General features: G+C 38.4%; 1 protein-coding gene across 1 annotated transcript in view; it reads left to right on the forward strand.

Moving 5' to 3' along the window:
* Positions 1 to 19,811, forward strand: part of CEP112 (centrosomal protein 112) — a 429,834-nt gene that overhangs the window by 44,351 nt on the left and 365,672 nt on the right. The window contains exons 7-8 of the mRNA XM_049768363.1: positions 11,752 to 11,838; positions 16,612 to 16,711. Of these exons, the coding sequence (XP_049624320.1) occupies positions 11,752 to 11,838; positions 16,612 to 16,711 (187 nt within the window). The remainder of the gene's footprint in view (positions 1 to 11,751; positions 11,839 to 16,611; positions 16,712 to 19,811) is intronic.

The following is a 19,811-nucleotide window of genomic DNA, read 5'->3' on the forward strand; positions in this document are numbered from 1 at the left end:
TGCACCTCCCGGCAGGGCTTTGTGTCCTGGCTGGCTGCTGCTCTGTTCTGGGAGCCAGTGGTTTGAGATATTGTCTGAGACCTGCTGGTCTTGATGCCTTGGGTCTCAGTCAGATGAGACTCTGCTCTTTCCTTTCATCACACCAGTGGTTACCGTACATTAAAACACACACACACAAACACACACACGCATGCACACACACACACACACAACACAAAACAGCAGGGACAAATGGCCAGAGGGGAATTTCAATCTCTTGCAAACCCTCCTTTCATGTTAGAGCCTGTGGCGTGTGGCCTAGTTTAGAGGGTCACTAGATGGGATTTGCTGTTTGATGCTTCCCTGTAAGGGGTGAGAGGGGGTTTTCTTCCTCACATGCTTCTTTGGCTTCCTCTGGGTTTTTCTGGGCATTGAAAAGTCCATCATTTCAGCACAGCTGTTCATCTCTTCAAACATGAATATCTAACTGAGGATAATGTTGATTATGAAGTGAGGAGAGGTCTTGGTGGTTGGAAGATTTTATTTTGATTTGGAAACTTGGGGAGGACTTTCTGGAGGAAGCAGCATTGAGGCAGGGACTGAATGGTGAGTGAGGCTGATAAATAGAGGTGCCAGAGGAGGGCAATATCTGCAGTTAGGCTGCATATTGGGCAAATGGGAAGAAGCACATGTGGTAACCGTGAAGAGTATTGTTGCTGAGCCATTGATAGGGACTAGTTTGGTGATCAAAGGCTTGAACCCTTGCTAAGGTTCGACTGTTCAACCAGTTTGGAGATCAGAGGATTGCTGGATGACAAATGAAGATGACATTGCTTTAGGATCCTTGGGATGACAACTTAATATGAGGTGAATGACAAGTTAGGAAGGAAAGGAAGAAGTAGGAGAAGAAAAAAGTAACAGACTAGTTGACATAAGAAGGAACAACTAATGAAACGAGGCTGTCAAAGCTGAAATACTTATACAGTAAAGATTTGTTGTTGTTGTTGTTGTTGTTTGTTTTGGGGCCATGCCTGGTGATGCTCGGAGGTTACTCCTGGCTCTGCACTCAGGAATCATTCTTGGCAGGTTTGGGGAACCATGTAGGATGCTGGGGATTGGACCCAGTTTGGTCATGTGTAAGGCAAGTGTCTTATCCCTTGTACAATCACTCCAGTCCCCCATAAAGATTTTTTAAGAAGTACATTATATACATATAATAAGTGGAACATCTTAAGTACTAGTAGGTTTGGACACCTTGAATTTTTAAAATGAAAAGTGTTTATTTTTTGTGGGGCTCTCCCACAGCCACTAGGGTTACTCCCAGAAGTGCTCAGGGGAAAGGTGGCATTTGGGATCAAACTTTGAGCAGGTCAAGCTTGTGCTTTTCCCCTTGGAGTTTTCTTCCTAGGCCACAGAAAAGAGACAATGGGGAACAAAAATTGGATTTAAGTTTGTCCAAGAAGGATCCGATTATTGGTAGACAAAAGTAATGTCTCTTCTCCCCCACCTGCTTGTGCCAAATTTTCTGTCCTCGACACATTTTCTTTACTAAATCCACCAGATTCTTTAATTAGAGAGCAGATCTTTTCCTTGTTCATATTTGGTTAATGTGCCAAGCTGTTTGAGTAGGCAAATTCTCCAATTTCAAAGCTACTCCCTAGTATGTTGTTGTCATATCAGGTGGGTCCAGATGCTTGAGTATTATGAATCCACACTTTGTATCGTCTTGTCTTGTGTGACCTTGTGCAGGTTCCTTTTAATGATCCCCTTTTCATGACTTTCTTTAAAACAGGGCTAACAAAATGTCTGCTTTGGATGAGCTCCATGAGGGTTACATGAAATACTGCTGGTAAATGGCCAGAACAGTGCTTTGCATGTAGTATGTAATCAGTCAAATATGCGTGGTTTGCCTTCTGCACGTTTCTCTTTTATGCTTTCTTTGCCACTGCAGCTGTTTCTGGTATTGCTATTCTTTCAATAAGACCCTATTTGCTTTTATTATAACTGATGAAGAGTACTGTTACTGTGATAATGATACTATTACCATTATTACTGGAGCCACTCTTATTGCTGTTACTGCTATTCCTGGTCCTGTTGTTGCGATTGGTACATCAGCTGTTGCATTTCCTGTTGGCTGTTACTACTACTGTTGTTACTAGTTCAGCTACTACTGCTATTACTACTACTCCTTCTTATACCTCGTCTATGGCACTTATTTTTCCACCCTCCTTTCCTTCTTCCTTCTGCTGCTGCTGCTACTACTACTATTATTATTTTCACTGCTGGTATTGACACAGGTACTGCTACTACTACTGCCACTGATACTCTCCCTCCTGCTGTTTCTACCACCACCTTCACCATTGCTACCATGACTTCTTTGTGTCATTTAGAGAGGTGGGTTTTTATTAGTTTTTCTTATCGTCGTAGAATATCTGGCTTAAAGGTTGTTGCTGTTTTCATAACTGTAAGCTTCATTCAACTTCCTTTGGTGTTTTCAAAGTTTATTTTTTGGTCCCAAGCAAATCTTGCCAACTTTATAGATAATTTAAGTATAAGGGTTGATGGTTACCAATAACCAAATTTACTATCTTTTCTTTAGTTTTGTGGTAAACAGGTGATATTGAGTATAGTGATGATTTATTGCTCATACTGTTTTTGGCCACTTCATATGACTGACTTCTATGAAATATGCTCTATCTGGTCTTCAGTAGGAAGTTTGCCACAGAGTATGTGTGTTTATGTGTATGTGGGGTTATGAGGGTGAGCACTGGGACAGTAATGGAGAGAAGTGAGTATTTTGCTAGAATATGACTAATATTCTACCAAAAGCATCTTTGTAAACTGTGGTGTCTAAAACAAAATTAAAAATTATATTCTTTTTTTTTCTCTAATGAGTAGATGTATTTTATGGTCATCTTTTGTGGTATATGTGTGTGGATTGTTGTTGTTGTTATTGCTGGACCTCGTATATGCAAAACACTCTATATTGAGTATATTTTAGAATATAAGAGAGTATATTGTAGAGATTATGGTAAGAACCCTGGACCTCATGTGTATGCAAAACACTGTACAATTGAGTACATCATCGAGTATAAGAACTCTTCAATATATTGTTGAGTGGTAGTGTAAGAGGGTATATTGAAGAGTTTGTGGCAAGACCCCTGGACCTCATATATATGCAAAACACTATACAATTGAGTATCTTCTGACCCTCTGTATGTTGAATTTTAATTTTCTGTATTCATTATTGGTCAAAAAATGTTAACCAACATAGAAAAACAGAGAAGAAAGAAGATGTAAAGAATGGGAAATAAGGGAAAAAAGATTTCCACAAATATGCTTATAAAAAGGAATAAATTGAATATGTATTGCTTAATACATTATTGATTCCCTTTAAGTCTGGATTCTTTTACTTAACATAATGTATTTGAGAAACTTTATATAGTGTGCATCAACAGTCTATTAATTTTTTTTTAAAATGGAGAGACCGGAGTGATAGCACAGTGGTAGGCCTTGCACATGGACTACCCAGGACGAATCGGGTTCAATCCCTGGCATTCCATATGGTCCCTAATCTGCCATAGGCAATTTCTGAGCTCAGAGCCAGGAGTAATCTCTGAGCATTGCTAGGTGTGGCCCAATAACCAAAAAAGAAAATTTTAAAATGGAGTTTTATTTTGTATAAATATATCACAATTTGCTTATCTGTTGATCTGTTAATCATCATTTGTTTTCAGTTTTAGCTAAAAGACTAATAAAGTAAAGCTATTATGACAATTAACATTTACATGATGGGGAATAAAACTTTTTGAAACAATTGCTTATTAAAAACCAAAAATAAATAAATGAGAATGAAGACATAAACTATCAGAACATATGAACGAAGTATTGAGGATATTTATACCAATGCAGACTTATATCAGGAAATAGGAAAAAATCTTAAATAACTTAACTTTACAACTCGAGAAACTAGGAAAAGAATAACAGAATTCTAAAGTAAATAGGAGGAATGAAGTAATAAAAATGGAGTAAAATCTTTGATATAGAAATCAAGAAAATAATAAATAATTCAAGAAATAATTCAAGGGGTAAAAACAAAACTGATTTTGGAAAGAATTAACAAGATCGACAAACTATTAACTAGACTCAGGAGGGAAAAATAGGAGGAAATGCAAATAAACCAGGTCAAAGATGAAAAGGGAGAAATTTCTCTGTATATACATACACACAAACACACACATATATATCTCAGAAATTCTTAAGATTGTAAGCATGCACTGTGAACAACTTTATGCCATTAAGTTGTAGAACTGAAAGAAATGGTTGCATTTTTATTATCATACAACCTCTCGAGACTGGACTTGGGGTACATCGAGAACCTAAACAGACTAATCATGAGTAAGAGAATTGAAACAATAATTTTGAATCATACTGAATTCCAAGCCCAGGGCTCACTAGTGAATTCTGCCAAGCCTTCAGAGAAGACTTTGAACTTTTGTTCTTCTCAAACCCTTCTAAAACACTGGAGAAATGGAAATTCTTCCTAATAGCTTTGGTGAAACTAGCATGACCAACAAGACACACAGATATTGCTAAAAGAGAACAGTTCAGGCTGATATCCTTGAACACTGATACAAAGATCTTTAACAAAATCTCAGTGAATCAAATCTAACAATTTATCAAAAGGATATACAACATAATCAAGTGAGATGCATATTAGGGGCTCAATACAAGAAAACAAATAATGTTTAAAAAAAGAAAACAAATAATGTAATATATTATATCAGCAAATGAATAGTAGATGTAGAAAATACTTTTGACAAGAGCCAGCTTCTGTGATAAAATCTCAAAAAAAAAAAAAAAGAAAATAGAAATGAAGCTCAAAGTAATAATTGCTATTGGTCATTGACAATAAACCAACAATTATCAGGGTCAAAAAGTGAAATTCCTTCTGTCTGCAGTCTATCTAGGCACTAGGCTAAGTTCACTTTCTCACTATATTTGAGGGGAGGGCCTCACCCACTGGTGCTCAGGGGTTACTCCTGGCTCTGTGCTCAGAAATCACTCCTGGCAGGTTTGAGGAACCATACGGGATGCCAGGGAATCAAACCCGAGTCAGCCATTGCAAAGCAAATGCCCTACTCACTGTGCTCTGACCCCATTTCTTTACTATTTTAAAGTTTATTTTTGGAATAAAATGAACTGTTAGACAAAAATAATAAATAAATAAATAAATCAAAGGCATTCAGGTATAAAAACAGGAAGTTAATCTGTCATTTTCAGATGAAGTGATATTACACAGCGAAGTTCCTGAAGACTCCACAGAAAGCTTTTGGAAACAATAAACAAGAGCAGCAAAAGAGCAGGCTACAAAGTCAATACACAGAAATACGTTACATTTCTATATGCAACTAGTGAACTCGAAGATAAGTAAATAAAAAAATACAATCCTATTTAAAATAGTGTTCAGAACATCAAGTACCTAGCAGCCAACAAAGGAGATGAAAATCATGCATCAAAAACTGTAAGTGACTTTTGAAAGATAAAAGGATGCCAGGAAATAGAAAAACATTCTGTGTATACAGATAAGAAAAATTAACATGATCAAAATAGGCACCCTACCCAGAGAACTAAGCAGATTTAATGAAATCCCCATCAAAATACCAATATGAGAATATTCAGGACTTAGAACAAACACTATTATAATTTATATTGAGGGGCTGGAGTCTATTACTGTGGGTAGGGCATTTTTCTTGTGTAGGACCAAGCTGGGTTTGACTTATAATATTCCATATAGTCCTCGAGCTCTCCACTAGTGATTCCTGAGTACAGAGCCAGGAATAAGCCCTTAGCATTGCAATAATAAAAAATAAAAATAGCATGGTTCTGGATGGAATAAGGATGGGTTCTTAGAACAATGGAATAGAGAAATGAACATAAATAAACTCTTTGATAAGTGGCAAGTTCACCTGTGACAAGAAGCAGGGTGTTGTAGACAGAACAAGGAAAGCCTGGTAAATAACAAGTGGTGTTGGGGGAAAACATGTATATATGTTGCATGTAACCACATGAAAAATAGGAAACTGGGTCCATTTTTCACACTATACACATAAACAGATTCAAACCTTGAGATTATTATTATTATTATTTTTTGTTTTTGGGTCTCACCTGGCGGCACTCAGGGGTTACTTACTCCTGGCTCTACTTTCAGAAATCGCTCCTGGCAGGCACTGGGAACTATATGGGATGCCAGGATTTGAATCACTGTCCATCCTGGATAGGATGCGTTCAAGGTAAAACACCTTACTGCTGTGATATCTTTCAAACCTTGAGATTAGATGAGAATCCATTAAGTGAGGAAAACATAAACAGAACTCTTCAGGATGTAGACATCAGAGATGTCCTGAATGATTTGGCTCTTAAAAAAAAAAAAGAGCAAAAACAAACAAAAAAGGAAACTGGATCCTACCAAAAAGTTTGAGCTAAAAACACCACCAAGTGTGGCTCAAAAGCAAAGCAAAATTTTAAAAATTTAGTGCAAGAAATGATATTATAATGGTAAAAAGAAAATCTTTCTTTTTCTCAACTTATTTTTTGATTTTCTGTGGATAAAGCTACTGTCTTATTTTCCATGTATTTATACAATTGTATGCTCCGAGGGATAATATCTGAGATTATTAGTTGCTCTGTGGTCTCACCCTTAGTTTATATTGTCAGTTGAAAAGTTATCTTAACTATTTTAAGTGATTTGAAAATGTGTCTCACTGGAGGAGGGCTGGAAGTTATAGCCCACTTCATGAACCTCACCACAAAGAGTGATGAATTTAGTTAGAGAAATAACTACATTGCGAACTATCCTAACAATGAGAATGTATGAGGGAAATAGAAAGCCTGTCTAGAGTACAGGCGGGGGCAGGGTGGGGAAGAGGGATATTTGGGACATTGGTGATGGAAATGTTGCACTGGTGATGGGAGAATGTCTTCTTATATGACTAAAACCCAACCACAATCATGTTTGTAATCAAGGTGTTTAAATAAAGTATTTTTAAAAAAGCTTTCTATTTAGTAAAAAAAAAAAAAAAAAGAAAATGTGTCTCACTGGAAGGTTTTTTTTGGGAGGTTCCCAGTGGTTTTGAGGACCACCGGGCTATAGCTGACAGTACTGGGGTAAGGTATGCAGTTCCAGGAATTAAATCTGGAGCCTTTTGCTTGGTAGGTGTGGGGTACAGCTTTTTGGACTGTCACCTTTACTTGCTCATTGGAATTTAAACAAAATATGTGCAGACTCTATTATTAAAAAAAATAGTTTCGGGTGTTACAGAAAAATTGAGCTGAAAGTCAAGGGATTCCTGACCTATGCACCTGTCCCCCTTGAGAGTTTTTTCTGCTCATTATTATTAATTAATTACAATATAATTATTATGATAATTATTTCCTTGAAATAGTGTGTACTTTTGTTATCACTGATGAACCCCTGTAGGGTTGTTATAGTTAACAGAGGCCCTTTGTTTGCATGAATGCTCATTCAGTGCCTTGTGTTCCATGGGTTTTGATATATGTGGATTGTCACACCTCTGCTACCTCACACACCTCACAACTTTAAAATTGTAATTCAGCCTGACTCAGGCACAGTCTTCATGCTGTAGTCGATAGAAGGTAAAACCTACAGTTCAGTGCCGTGATTTTTTGTTTGAAATAGTTTTTTTCGTGAATTGAGATTATGACAGTCTTTATCCAATTGCCTGCTCTTTCTTTGGCACTTCCTTTTCATACCAGTTTTTGCACGAGGCGCTACTGTCTGTCATCCTTGACACTCCTTTTCTTGTTCCTTGTAGCACATATAGTTCTTTAGCTGACACGTCCTGTTAGCTGAACATTTATTTCCTTTCAACACTTTTAAGAGATCATTTCTCCGCTGGTTTCCATCACTTCTGACGAGGAGCAAGCAGTGGGTTCCTATTGTCCCCCAGAGTGCTTTTGTTTCTTTTCTGGGCCCCTTTTAAGATGTTTCTCTTCATATTTGGTTTCTAGCATCAACTGTAGCCAGCATGGATGTTTTCTTTCTTTTTTCACCCTGGCCATCTTGGCTCTCCCAGATTGGGTTTGTGTGAAACTTGAGAAACAGTTAGCCATTATTTCTTTGAACTATTTTCCCACTTTTTCTCCCTCTTTTTCCTAAAGCCTCACGCAACAGCCTTGATAGACACTCCCTTTGTGCCACAGGTTCCTTAAGAGTTTTGTTTATTTTTTCAGTTCTTAATCTTCCTTGTTCTCTCATGCCCTTGGGTTAGATCATTTCTGTAGCTCTGTCATCTAATGTATTCACACTTTATTCTGCATTTCCAAATCTGTTAAGCATATCTAGTGATTTTCTTTCCCTTGTAGTTATTAGAACTTCTGCAATTCTAGGATTTTCTTACTTCCTTTTACTACTTTTTCATTTCTCTGCTGCAATTCTTTACTTGTTTCTCTCATTTACAAATTTCTTGAATTGGGCCTATTGGTGGACGGAAGGCCTCACTGGTGTTGGAAACAAAGAATGTCTGAAACAACTGCATTATGAACTCCTTTATAAATCATGGTGTTTAAATTTTAAATTTTTTTCTTTGATTGAAATAAAAGGAAAAAGGAAAAAGTAAAGATAAAAAGCAAAAAACTGCTTTGATTCTTTGAATATGCTTTAGTTCTTTTTAGCTACTTTAAATTCTTGTGTGGTTGGTTGGTAGTTTTATCTTGGGCCTTACTTTTAAAAATGATTTCTTCTTGCCTAAGGACATTTTCTCTCTTTTCACATTAATTTCTGTATAAAGGACATCGCATATCTACATTATTGAAATTGCCCAGATTGTTATCGTCCTCCATAAAATAGTGCTTTATTGTTGGTTTTGGGCTGCTGAACTGCCCAAACGGTGGCATCTAACCTGTAAATTGTCTTTTTGAGGCTTCTAGAAAGGCTTGTTTCAGGCTTTGTTAGGCAGGTTTGGAGGATGCATAAGGTGGGCCTCTCTTGAGATTCCACCTCGGTGCATAGCTGTTTTTCAGGTTAATTAAATTAATTAATTAATTAATTTTGGTTTGGGGGCCACATTGGTGATAGTGATGCTCACAGCTTACTCCCAACTCTGCACTCTGCAATCACCCCCAGTGGTGCTTAAGGGACCATATGGGATGATGGGAATCAAACCCAGGTTTACTATGTGCAAGACAAGAATCCTATCTGTTGTGCTCTATTCAGCCCTTTTACCAATGCTTGTGAAAATGCCTCTGTTCTGGCAGGCTAGACTTTCAGTGCCCTCCAAATACTGTGGAATTTATAGTATCTGCTCATTTTTTGATCTTGTCACTGTGTGCTCTCAGTGTCCTAAGCATGTACTCATGTCAAGTTCTGGCAAAAGATGTTGCCTGGCAGCCCTGTTTTGTCAGTGCTCTTGACCTAATATTTCAGCATCTTCAGCTTCCCTGAATCTTTCCCTTGACCTTAATAGTTAATAGGGCTGTACTTCGATCTTGAACTCTGGCTGCTGGACCAATGATGCAGAGAGGGTAATAGAAGGTGGACTCAGCTTCCAAGGAAGTAGCATTGAACCTTCTTATTCTGCCTTATTTTTTTTTTATAGTTGTTAGCAGTGGGAACTGGGGGAGGCCAAATTCGGTGCTAACTGAAAGTAGATCTCTAGGCTTTTGGTGGTTCCAAGTTAATACAGTGAATTCTGAGATCAGTCTGAGAGTACTTAAACTGTTCTTTTGATTCAGAAGGGTTTACTTGGAAATGAAAACAAGTTACAAGTGACTTATTGGCTTTCTGCATTTCTGTCTCTACCTGGATCTTGTATTTTTTTTCTATGTCCTGCAGGAGTCAAGTTTACATGACACACAGTATCAGGCCAAAATAGTTAACTCTGATGATGTCAAAGCGAGAGTTTTCTAGAGCAAAGAAACTAGTGGGTTTCTCTTATGGGATGGCAGTAGATAAATTTTCTTTGTCATTCTACTCTTGTAATATGCCAACTGTTTTTAAACAAGTTATTAAGCCTCTTTATTTTGGTAATATTGGGACAAATAGATCTCCTCCTGATAACATAGAATGGAAAAGGACAGTCCTTATGCTGATAATTCAATAAGCCCAATAATGAGGAAATATCAGACAAAGCCAAACTCAAGACACTTGATTACTGTCTGTGCTGAAAATATAAAGATTGAGCAACACAAAGAAAGACAGTTCCATATTAGAGAGATGCTCCAGGGAGTACAGATGTGAGAACTAAGACATAACTAATAATAATATAATGTTATTACACTTCCAGATTTGTATAAGTGTGCTGTGGTTTATAAAAGAAAAATGTGTATGGGCCCGGAGAGATAGCACAGCGGCGTTTGCCTTGCAAGCAGACGATCAGGGACCAAAGGTGGTGGTTCGAATCCCAGTTGTCCCATGCCTGCCAGGAGCTTATTTCTGAGCAGACAGCCCAGGAGTAACCCCTGAGCAATGCGGGTGTGGCCCCCAAATCAAAAATAAAAATAAAAAGAAAGAAAAAATGTGTCCTTTAGAGGAGACTAGGAGCCATATCTAGTAGTGCTCAAGGCTTACTCCTGGCTCTGTGCTCAGACATCCCTCATGCCTGTGCTCAGGGGACTTTATGTGGTGCTAGGGATCAAACTAGGGTCAGCAGCATACAAGGCAATTTCTTTGCTTTAAAAACATTTTCACTGGAGTTTTTAGGTGTAAAGAAATATTCTATAACTTGAAAAGTGATTTAGAAAACTATTATTTATAACACACATCTAGGTCTAAATCTATATGTGAAGTAAAACGATTTAAAGCAGGTGAGGCAAACCATGAACATTTGGTAAGTATATATAAAGGATATATTTGAGGGCCTTCATAATATGATATTATTGAAACTTAATATAATAAAGAAGCTACACTAGAAAGTAGAATTTAGATCTATCTTTTGATGGAAAGAACAGAGATGGTTTAAGCTACACAGATAGAAAGGAACATAGAAATTGTTTTGAACTCAGGTAAACCCATGGAAAATGTTGCAGCCTGAAGTTTTCTTGCTTCACAATTCAAGTGCTATTGTGTGTTTGGTTCCTGCCCTGGTTTGCAAAATTTGCTCTCCTGTCTCCTGTATATTGGATCCATTGGCTTTTTCCTGATTGATGTCCCTCTAGAGCTGGATTTTTCCTTCTAGTAGCTAAGTCACTCTCGTAGTTTAGATTATCAACACAGTGAGTCTGGACTATTAACCTCTATCAGACTGGGAAATTTCAGATCAGGTGTTTATTTGTGAACTTTATCAACTAACACAGCAACTAACACAGCAGATAGGAACTGGGTTGGGCTATTGAAGTGACTTCGTAGTAGTTAGGACGATCTCAGGAGCTGGGCTTGTAACTGGATGGAAACTGTACTGGCCTAGTAATAGTATTATGGAAGGCATAATGTCTCTGCATTTCCCCATTTTGGTGTATGCTGACTGTGAATGGTAAAAATGGAAATGATACTTTCTTATTTGGAGTTTTTAGTTTGTGATTTTTTGGGCTACACCCAGTGGTGCTTTAGGGCATACTCCGGCTTTGTGTTAAGGGATCTCTTCTGGTGGGGTACAGGGACACTGTGGAGTGCCAGGGATTGAACCTGGTTTGGCTGTGTACAAGGCAAGCACTGTAGCTTCTGTACTCTCTCTCTCACATCCCAGGGAGTTATTTTAACTGTATATTTTTGCCAAAGAGACAACTGATGACACCTTTAAAATTCTTCTCTTCAAGCTGGACATGAAAACCAAAATGATGGAAGCCAAATTTCATGAAGAGAAGCTTAAGTTGCAGCAGAAACATGATTCTGATATTCAGAAGGTAGGTTGACATTATCTCCCCTCCAACTGCTAATGATACTTGACATCTTCAGTCTGGGTCTTATGATCATTCACCCATCCAGTCATTTATTTAGGTCCTTAGGAACGTGTGTTACAAATGGAATTGGCTAACAAATTAATATCTTAGCAAAAAAAGTTGTTCCGTAAATGTCATTTGCTCAACACATGTTCATGTAAATTCTTAGAGTTCACATTACCTTTTGGTTTTTATCTTTCGTCTGAAGACTGGCCTTTGTCGAGCTCTTTATCTGCATCCTCTTACCAGTGTTCACAGAAATTGAAGATAGACATCAGCTCTCAATGCAAGCTTTTAGCCCAATATTCTTTCAGTTTTCTGGCAATTAAAATTTACAAGGGGCCCTTGGATTTCCTTCTCTTTGGGATAGACTGCACACATGGCACTGTGAGCACCAAAAGATTCAGACTTCTTTTAAGTAGTAGTTGATTGCGATTTATGCTACAGCATTCCCAGTTTGCCATTGGGAAATAAAATTAAGTTTTGCTCGTAATGGGCAGAACAATGACCGAAAAACCCCATCAATTTGTGGTTCTTGCATGGGGAACTTGATACTCTATTTTAGAAATGATTTTTTAAGTCATAGATGTATATTTCCAATCCACAAAGGTTGAGCCAAAAAAACAGAAAACTGGGTTTGTTTGCACTCCTGCATAGCTAGACTAATATTCTCTGCACAAACCTGGGAAGCTGGAGTGGGAGGCAGGAGGCTAGGCCCTGTGCCAAAGGCAAGCTCTCGCAGAGCTGTCTGGTTAGGTGCCTGTTTGGTGTCCCTTCTTTCAAAGCAACCAGGAGGAGGAAAACCCTGGATACTAACTTCAAAATGAGAAGGAATTATGGACCCCTCTCTTTGGCTGTTCGTCTTTTCCAATTCAGCCTTTTTTATAAATTTACTATATTTAACACCAGTAGTAACAGGTTCATAATACAGTGAGTTTTTTTTCACAGTTACAAAATTGTTCATGATTGCACATTCATCAGTGCACTTTTTCTGCCACCAGTGTCCCCAGTTTCCCTCCAGCCCCTCCTCCTTCCTTCCCTCTCTTATTTTTCCTTTAGACATTGGTTGCAGTATTGTTAACTAAGAAGTATCATGCCTATCACTTTATCTTCTTTGTGCAACCAGTTCTTGTCCAGTGTGATCAATTTCCAACTCTTATTGTCATAATGGTCCCTTCTCTGCCCTACCGCACTCATCTGCTCTTTATGCAGCTTTCTTCTACCATGGACATATTCTCCAAGCCCTTGTGTTTTTTGTATCTGGAAATTATTACCATACTATTTTTTTTTTAAATATCCCATAAATGAGTCAGAGCATTGGATGTCTATCCCTCTCCTTCTGACTCATATACTCTCCATAGCCATCCATAAGTATATTTCATGACTTCATTTTTCCCCAACAGCTGTGTCATATTCCATTGTGTAGATATCTACAATTTCTTAATACACTCATCTGTTATTATTGGCTATTAACAATAGCCAATTTCTGGCTATTATTACTATTATTAATAATGATGTAATGAACATAGGACTGCAGAGGGCTTTTCTGCATTGTGGTTTGGGGCTCCCAGCAATGTCACATATATACCTATTTAGCCTTTAAAGGCAAATAATACTTTCTGCTTTCACTAGATTCTTGCTTGCCTTTACATCAGTTAGATGAGGACTTTTCTCTGTCATCCATATGTTAGGGATTCATAATATAATTTCACTGGAACATAATATTTGTGTAGTTTATAAATAAATGTATGTATAAGATTAATTAAAGTATATTAAAATTGTGGCAGTAGAGTTTCAAATGAGCTTCTTGATGTCTTTTGCAAGGAGCCATTCTAAGAAAACATTGTTAAGAAAATTCTTTCCAAGAGTTCTTTAAAAAGAAATTCTTTATGAAAACAAAAAGCAGCGCACTACTGGGAAATGCCAGGTAAAATAGAAATAAAAACCTTGACCCCTCTAACCTGCTTCGGAAGCTCTTTCGATCAGTTTGTTGCTTGCAGGGATTTTCTGAGTGTCAGGAGTCAGAGAGGACTAGAATTTAAAAGTGTCTTAAATATATGTTTACATTCCTTTCCTCTTTTTACTTTAAAATGGCTTGTTAGGCTCATTCACTTCTAGTTTCTCTTTCTTTCTTTCTTTCTTTCTTTCTTTCTTTCTTTCTTTCTTTCTTGCTTTCTTTCTTTCTTTCTTTCTTTTTCTTTCTTTCTTTCTTTCTTTCTTTTTCTTTCTTTCTTTCTTTTCTTTCTTTTTTCTTTCTTTCTTTCTTTCTTTCTTTCTTTCTTCTTCTTTCTTTCTTTACTTTTCTTTCTTTCTTTCTTTCTTTCTTTCTTTCTTTCTTTCTTCTTTCTTTCTTTCTTTCTTTCTTTCTTTCTTTCTTTCTTTCTTTCTTTTCTTCTTTCTTTCTTTCTTTCTTTCTTTCTTTCTTTTCTTTCTTTCTCTCTTTCTTCTTTCTTTCTTTCTTTCTTTCTTCTTTCTTTCTTTTCTTTCTTTCTTTCTTTCTTTCTTTCTTTCTTTCTTTCTTCTTTCTTTCTTTCTTTCTTTCTTTCTTTCTTCTTTCTTTCTTTCTTTCTTTCTTTCTTTTTCTTTCTTTCTTTCTTTCTTTCTTTCTTTCTTTCTTTCTTTCTTTCTTTCTTTCTTTCTTTTCTTTTTTTTTTTTGATACTCAGGGGTTGGTTATTCCTGGCTATGTGCTCAGAAATCACTCCTGGCTTGGGGGACCATATGGTATGCCGGAGAATCGAAATGTGGTCTGTCCTAGATCGAACCGAGTTCTGTCCTAGGTCAGCAAGTGCAAGGCAAACACCCTAATGGTGTGCTATCACTCTGGCCCCTTAGTCTAGTTTCTTATTGACCAGCGTTTTCTTGAGATGGGGATTTACTCTTCTATGAAAGGTAAATTAAATTTGGGTAATAAGAGCCCTAAGAAAAGGTTGGTTAGAATGGGTAAATATGGTTGTTTAACTCTAGTTGTAAAGGATGAATACTCCAATCGGAAGCAAAGTGGGTATTGGGGCCAAGGCAGTAGTACAGTAAGCAGGGCACTTGGCTTGCATATGACCGTTCTGGATTCAATTCCAGGTTTCCCATACGTTCCCCAGAGCACCACCTGGATGAATCCTTGAATGCAGAGCAGGAGTTAAGCCCTGAGCACTGTTGTTTGTGGCCTAAAATGTAAAGAGGGAGAGAGAGGAAGGAAAGAGGGAGAAAGAGGGAGAGAGAGAGAGAGAAGAAATGGGTTTATTTCCTCCTGCTCTTCTGCCTGTTTTGCTTCTTATCTTCTAGATGGTAAGCATGTTTTTCTTACCCCTTTCTTTTTCTTTTTTGAGTTTTTGGGTCACACCAGCAGTACTCGGGTTAATCCTGGCTCTGCGCTCAGAAGTTGCTCCTGGCAGGCACAGGAGATCATGGGATGCTGGAATTTGAACTACCATCCGTCCTGGATTGGCTACATGCAAGGCAAATACCCTATTGTTGTGCTATCTCTCCGGCCCTACTTGCTACCCTGTCTATATTTTGATTATTTTTATAGTTCTTTTGAGTTATATGTGATTAGAAATATATAGTCATCATATTTTATGAAAATTCAACTTTATGAAATGTTGCAATTTATTACGTGATATAATTTTTATAGTTTCATTTTTTAATTATTTTGTGGTGAAGGGGACACACCAATGATACTCCTGGCATATGCCTGGGCTCTGAACTCAGGAATTACTCTGGTGTGGCTCTAGGGACCATATGGGATGCCAGAAATCAAACCCACATTGTCTGCATTGCAAAGCAAGATCCCTACTCACTCCGTTCTCTCTCCAGCTAGAATTTTATTTTGAAGCTTTACTATTGTTATATCATTATTTTATTATCTTTGTTTGGGACACACACCTAGTAAGTGCTCAGAGGTTATTTCTGAGTCACTCTGTTGGTGCCTCAGGTCTAACCAGGGTCTTCCCTGAGACAGGGTGAGCACTTTAGCACCCTTGTACCATCTCTGTGGTCCAGTTTTTGACACTTGAACTTGCTCTCCTGATTTATAGTAGCAGTTCCAGTCATAGGAGAAAGGTTTAACACCTCATCCTTCCACAGAGCTGGAAATTCTCATTACTGTGTAGAAGTGATTGGATCCACGTGGGGTGGGGAGGATTCTGGGACATGCCCACCAGAAAATGTTCCACCCCCATGCAGTGAGGATTGCAATTGGACTCTCAGCATGTCAACTTCTTTTTTGTTTGTTTTTGCTTTTGTTTTGTTTTGGGGCCATACCAACAGTGGTGCTCAGGGGTTATTTCTGTCTCTGCACTCAGAGGGACCTCTGAGCTCCTGGTAAACTCAGGGGACCATATGGGATCCTGGGGATCGAACCCAGGTCTGTCCCATGTAGGCTGCATGCATGGCAAACGCCCTACTGCTGTGCTATCACTCCGGCCCCAATATGTCAACTTTCTGATGTTCCTCTCAACCTCTTCAGGTCAGCTGAATGTCTGATGTATCATAGAGCTACCAGATTTGCTGCTCAGAGATTCTTAAAAAGGAGTGTCTAAAAATTACGAATGGGTAACATTCATTTCAGTAATCTATTATTCTATGATATTTAATCTCTTCTTAGTGCTAAAAGACATTTTCACGTATCTTTTGGAAGCCATTGGTAGGACAAGATATTCTCGAAAACACTCATTTAAAAAGTAAGTCTGCTCTAGGTAAAGCAGTTTAGTTTACTTAAGCATTTCTAAATTATTTACAGATTTTAGAAAGAAAGAATGATGAAATAGAAGAATCGAAAATTTTATACAGAAAGAAACAGAGCGAAATGGAGGAAACTATTCGAAAACTTGAAATGAAAGGTGATGTATTGCTACATAAGTATTGCTCTCACATTTCCATTTCACTGGGGGGGGGGGGGTGCCAGGCAGAATTTAATTCGAAAATGTCGCAGCATGAAGGAATGTTTATGTTTGGTTCTTTCCATCAATGGATATAATTTGTGGGCTTCCATTTGACCAGGGATGACTATGAGTGTGTTGTGAGAGGTAGGGGGAGGTTATGGTGGTGGTTGGTTTGAGTCAAGAGTTGGAAGAATACTTCTCTTCCTCTACTTTTAATTATTAATTTTTTAAAATTAATTTACCATGAATTGCAGTTAGTCATGCTTGGGTTTCAGGAATATAGTGTTGCAGCACCAGTCCCTTCACCAATGTCTGAGTCTCTCTACCAGTGCCCTCCCTTGATCCCCATTCCCATCCACCTGCCTGCCTGCCTCTATGAGAATGAAGAGAAATCCTCACATCCCAATCCCAGGAAAGGGGGATTTGGGGCATGCAGGTCTGGAAGCAACACCAACACAGGAAATAATTCACACCAAGTTAGGGAGATGAAACAGGTTCAGGAATTTCCACCCCAAGCTAGCTGCAAGGAAAACGAGCTGGTAGACAAGCAACTTGTGGAACAAGCCATGAAAACTTCTCCTACTCCTCAGCTTTTTTTGGGAAAAGTAGGACCACCCCCATGGATGGAGAACAGGTATGGGCAGGAGGCCAATCCAGAAGTTCTTCCCACCTAAGTGGGACAAATATATGCAAAGAAACCCTCCTGATTAGGGAGAAGACTGGGTTACAATATGAGGGGGAGTGTTACTGAACTTTTGGCACTGTGGGGGTTCACAGTGCCATTGTCTAGCACTTGACTTCTCTTTAGTCCATCGCTTCCTTGTGGACAGACACTTCGTTCTTACATTCTTGTAGTCTCCCCTTCCCTGTCCTCCCCTCTCCCCCTTTTCCCAAAGAGGCATGCTTCCTACTTAGGTCCAGTTCTCATGCTCTTTGTTTCTGTTGTCTTTGGGTATTGGATGTTTCACTATAATGTTTCTTATTATAGCCTGCCTATGAGAGATGTCGTTCTGTGTTGGTCTCACTGGCTAACTTCACTCATCATGATACACTCCAGATACATCCATGTAGCAGCAAATTGCATGATTTAATCTTTCTTATGGCCAAATAATATCCATTGTATGTGTGGACCACAGTTTCTGTATCCAGACGTCAATTTTTGGATCCTACTTGAGTCGCTTCCCAATTTTGGCTATTATGGATAGTGGTGCAACAAACATAGGAATGCAGATATTTATTTTGGGAGGGGGTAGATGGCAAGCAGTGGAATTCCTGGGTCAAATGGAAGCTCATTTTCTAGTTTTTTTTTTTTTCTTAGGAAATGTCCATATCATTTTCTGGTTCAGAAAGGCTGGACTAGTTAACATTTCTACTAACAGTGAATGAGAGTTCCTTTTTCCCCACATCTACATCTACATTGGTTGTTCTTGGTTTTTGGTTTGTTTGTTTATTTGTTTTTTGGGGGATTTGGACCACCATACCAGTGACACTCAGGGATCAGGGGTTACTCCTGGTTCTGTGCTCTGAAATTACTTCTGATGGGTTCAGAGGGCCATATGGATGCTGGGGATAGAACTAGGGCCAGCAGCGTGCAAGATAAACGGCCTACTCACTGTGCTATTCTCCAGCCCCAAGTTCTTGTTCTTTTTAATTTAACTATTGGCCACACCCAGCAGTGTTCAGGGTTACTCCTGGCTCGGCACTCAGAAGTCTCTCATGACAGGCTCAGAGGACCATATGGGATGCTGGGGATTGAACCCTTGTCCATCCCAGGTAGTCCGCATGCAAGGCAAAAGGCCTATCACTATGCTGTCACTCTGGCCCCAGTTCTTGTTCTTTTTGATGCACCATAGTCTCTGTGGTGTGAGATGATATCTCATTGTTTTTTTGATTTTTATCTTTCTGGTGATTAGTGATGCAGAGCATTTTCTTATAAGTCTTTTTGCCATTTGTATGTTTGTGGAAGTTTCTATTTGTCTCTTCCCCTTTTTGATAGCATTAGATTTATTTTTGCACAGTTTTAGCAGTGCTAAATATATTTTGTATATTAACTCTTTATCAGATGAATGATAGGCAAATATTTTCTTCCGTGGGGTGTCTTTATATTTTGATCACTGCTTTCTTTGAGGTGCTGAAACTTCTTAATTGTATGTAGCTCTGTGTATTCGTTTTTGTTTCTGCTTTCTTGGTTGATGGGTTTGACTCCTTAAAGATGCCTCTAGCTTCAATGTCACATATGTTCACTCTCTTTCTAAACTTTCTTTCTTGGACGGGAACTTCTATAAACCGATCACAGAAATTTCTAAATTTCAAAAGGGAATTTGGATGAAGCAAAATATATTACATTAAGCATTTACTTTATTACAATTCTCAGTATCTGCATGTCTATTGATCAACAGAACAGACGTTTATGAAGCAGTCCTCATCTACACTGTTTTGGGGGTTGGCTGAGTGCGAGGCAAATGCCCTACCCCCTGTGCTATTGCTCTAGCACCTCTAGCCTCTCTTTCTGATGAAAGTATAAACTTTAGAGAAAGAGAATATGTGACCACGTGTTAAATTGACCATGTTTTTAGGCCAAAGCATTGAAATGCAGCAGATACTCATTAAAGTGTTGAAGATAATTTTTTTTGTTGAAAGGAACATAAAAATGTAGCATGATTTGATTAGTTGGGGAGAAGAGTTTAGGTATCGGGATGTTGGAATTGGTAAGTGGTGGGAAGGATGCCACACTGAGACAGGTTGAACAACTTTAAGAAGGGTGACCTGTCCTTAGTTAAGTATGAACTTGGATTTCAGATTCAGAAAATTAAATTTATCCGGTAGATGTGCGGATGTCAGAGAAGAGTATGGAAAGATGAGTCTTAGGGTCTTTTGTTTTAGAAAGGATGGGACTGTGAGGACAGTCTCATTTGATTGTTACTGAAGTCAGAGACAGATTGTAGAGAGAGGAAGAAGAGGCTGAGAGGGAAGGAGAGAGAAAGAGACAGAGAGGAGAGAGAGAAGGAAAATGGAGGGACCTGAGAGAGGAGAGCTAAAAGAAAGGGAGGGAAAGGAG

This window comes from Suncus etruscus, chromosome 1, assembly GCF_024139225.1.
Source record: "Suncus etruscus isolate mSunEtr1 chromosome 1, mSunEtr1.pri.cur, whole genome shotgun sequence".
Classification (NCBI taxonomy): domain Eukaryota; kingdom Metazoa; phylum Chordata; class Mammalia; order Eulipotyphla; family Soricidae; genus Suncus; species Suncus etruscus.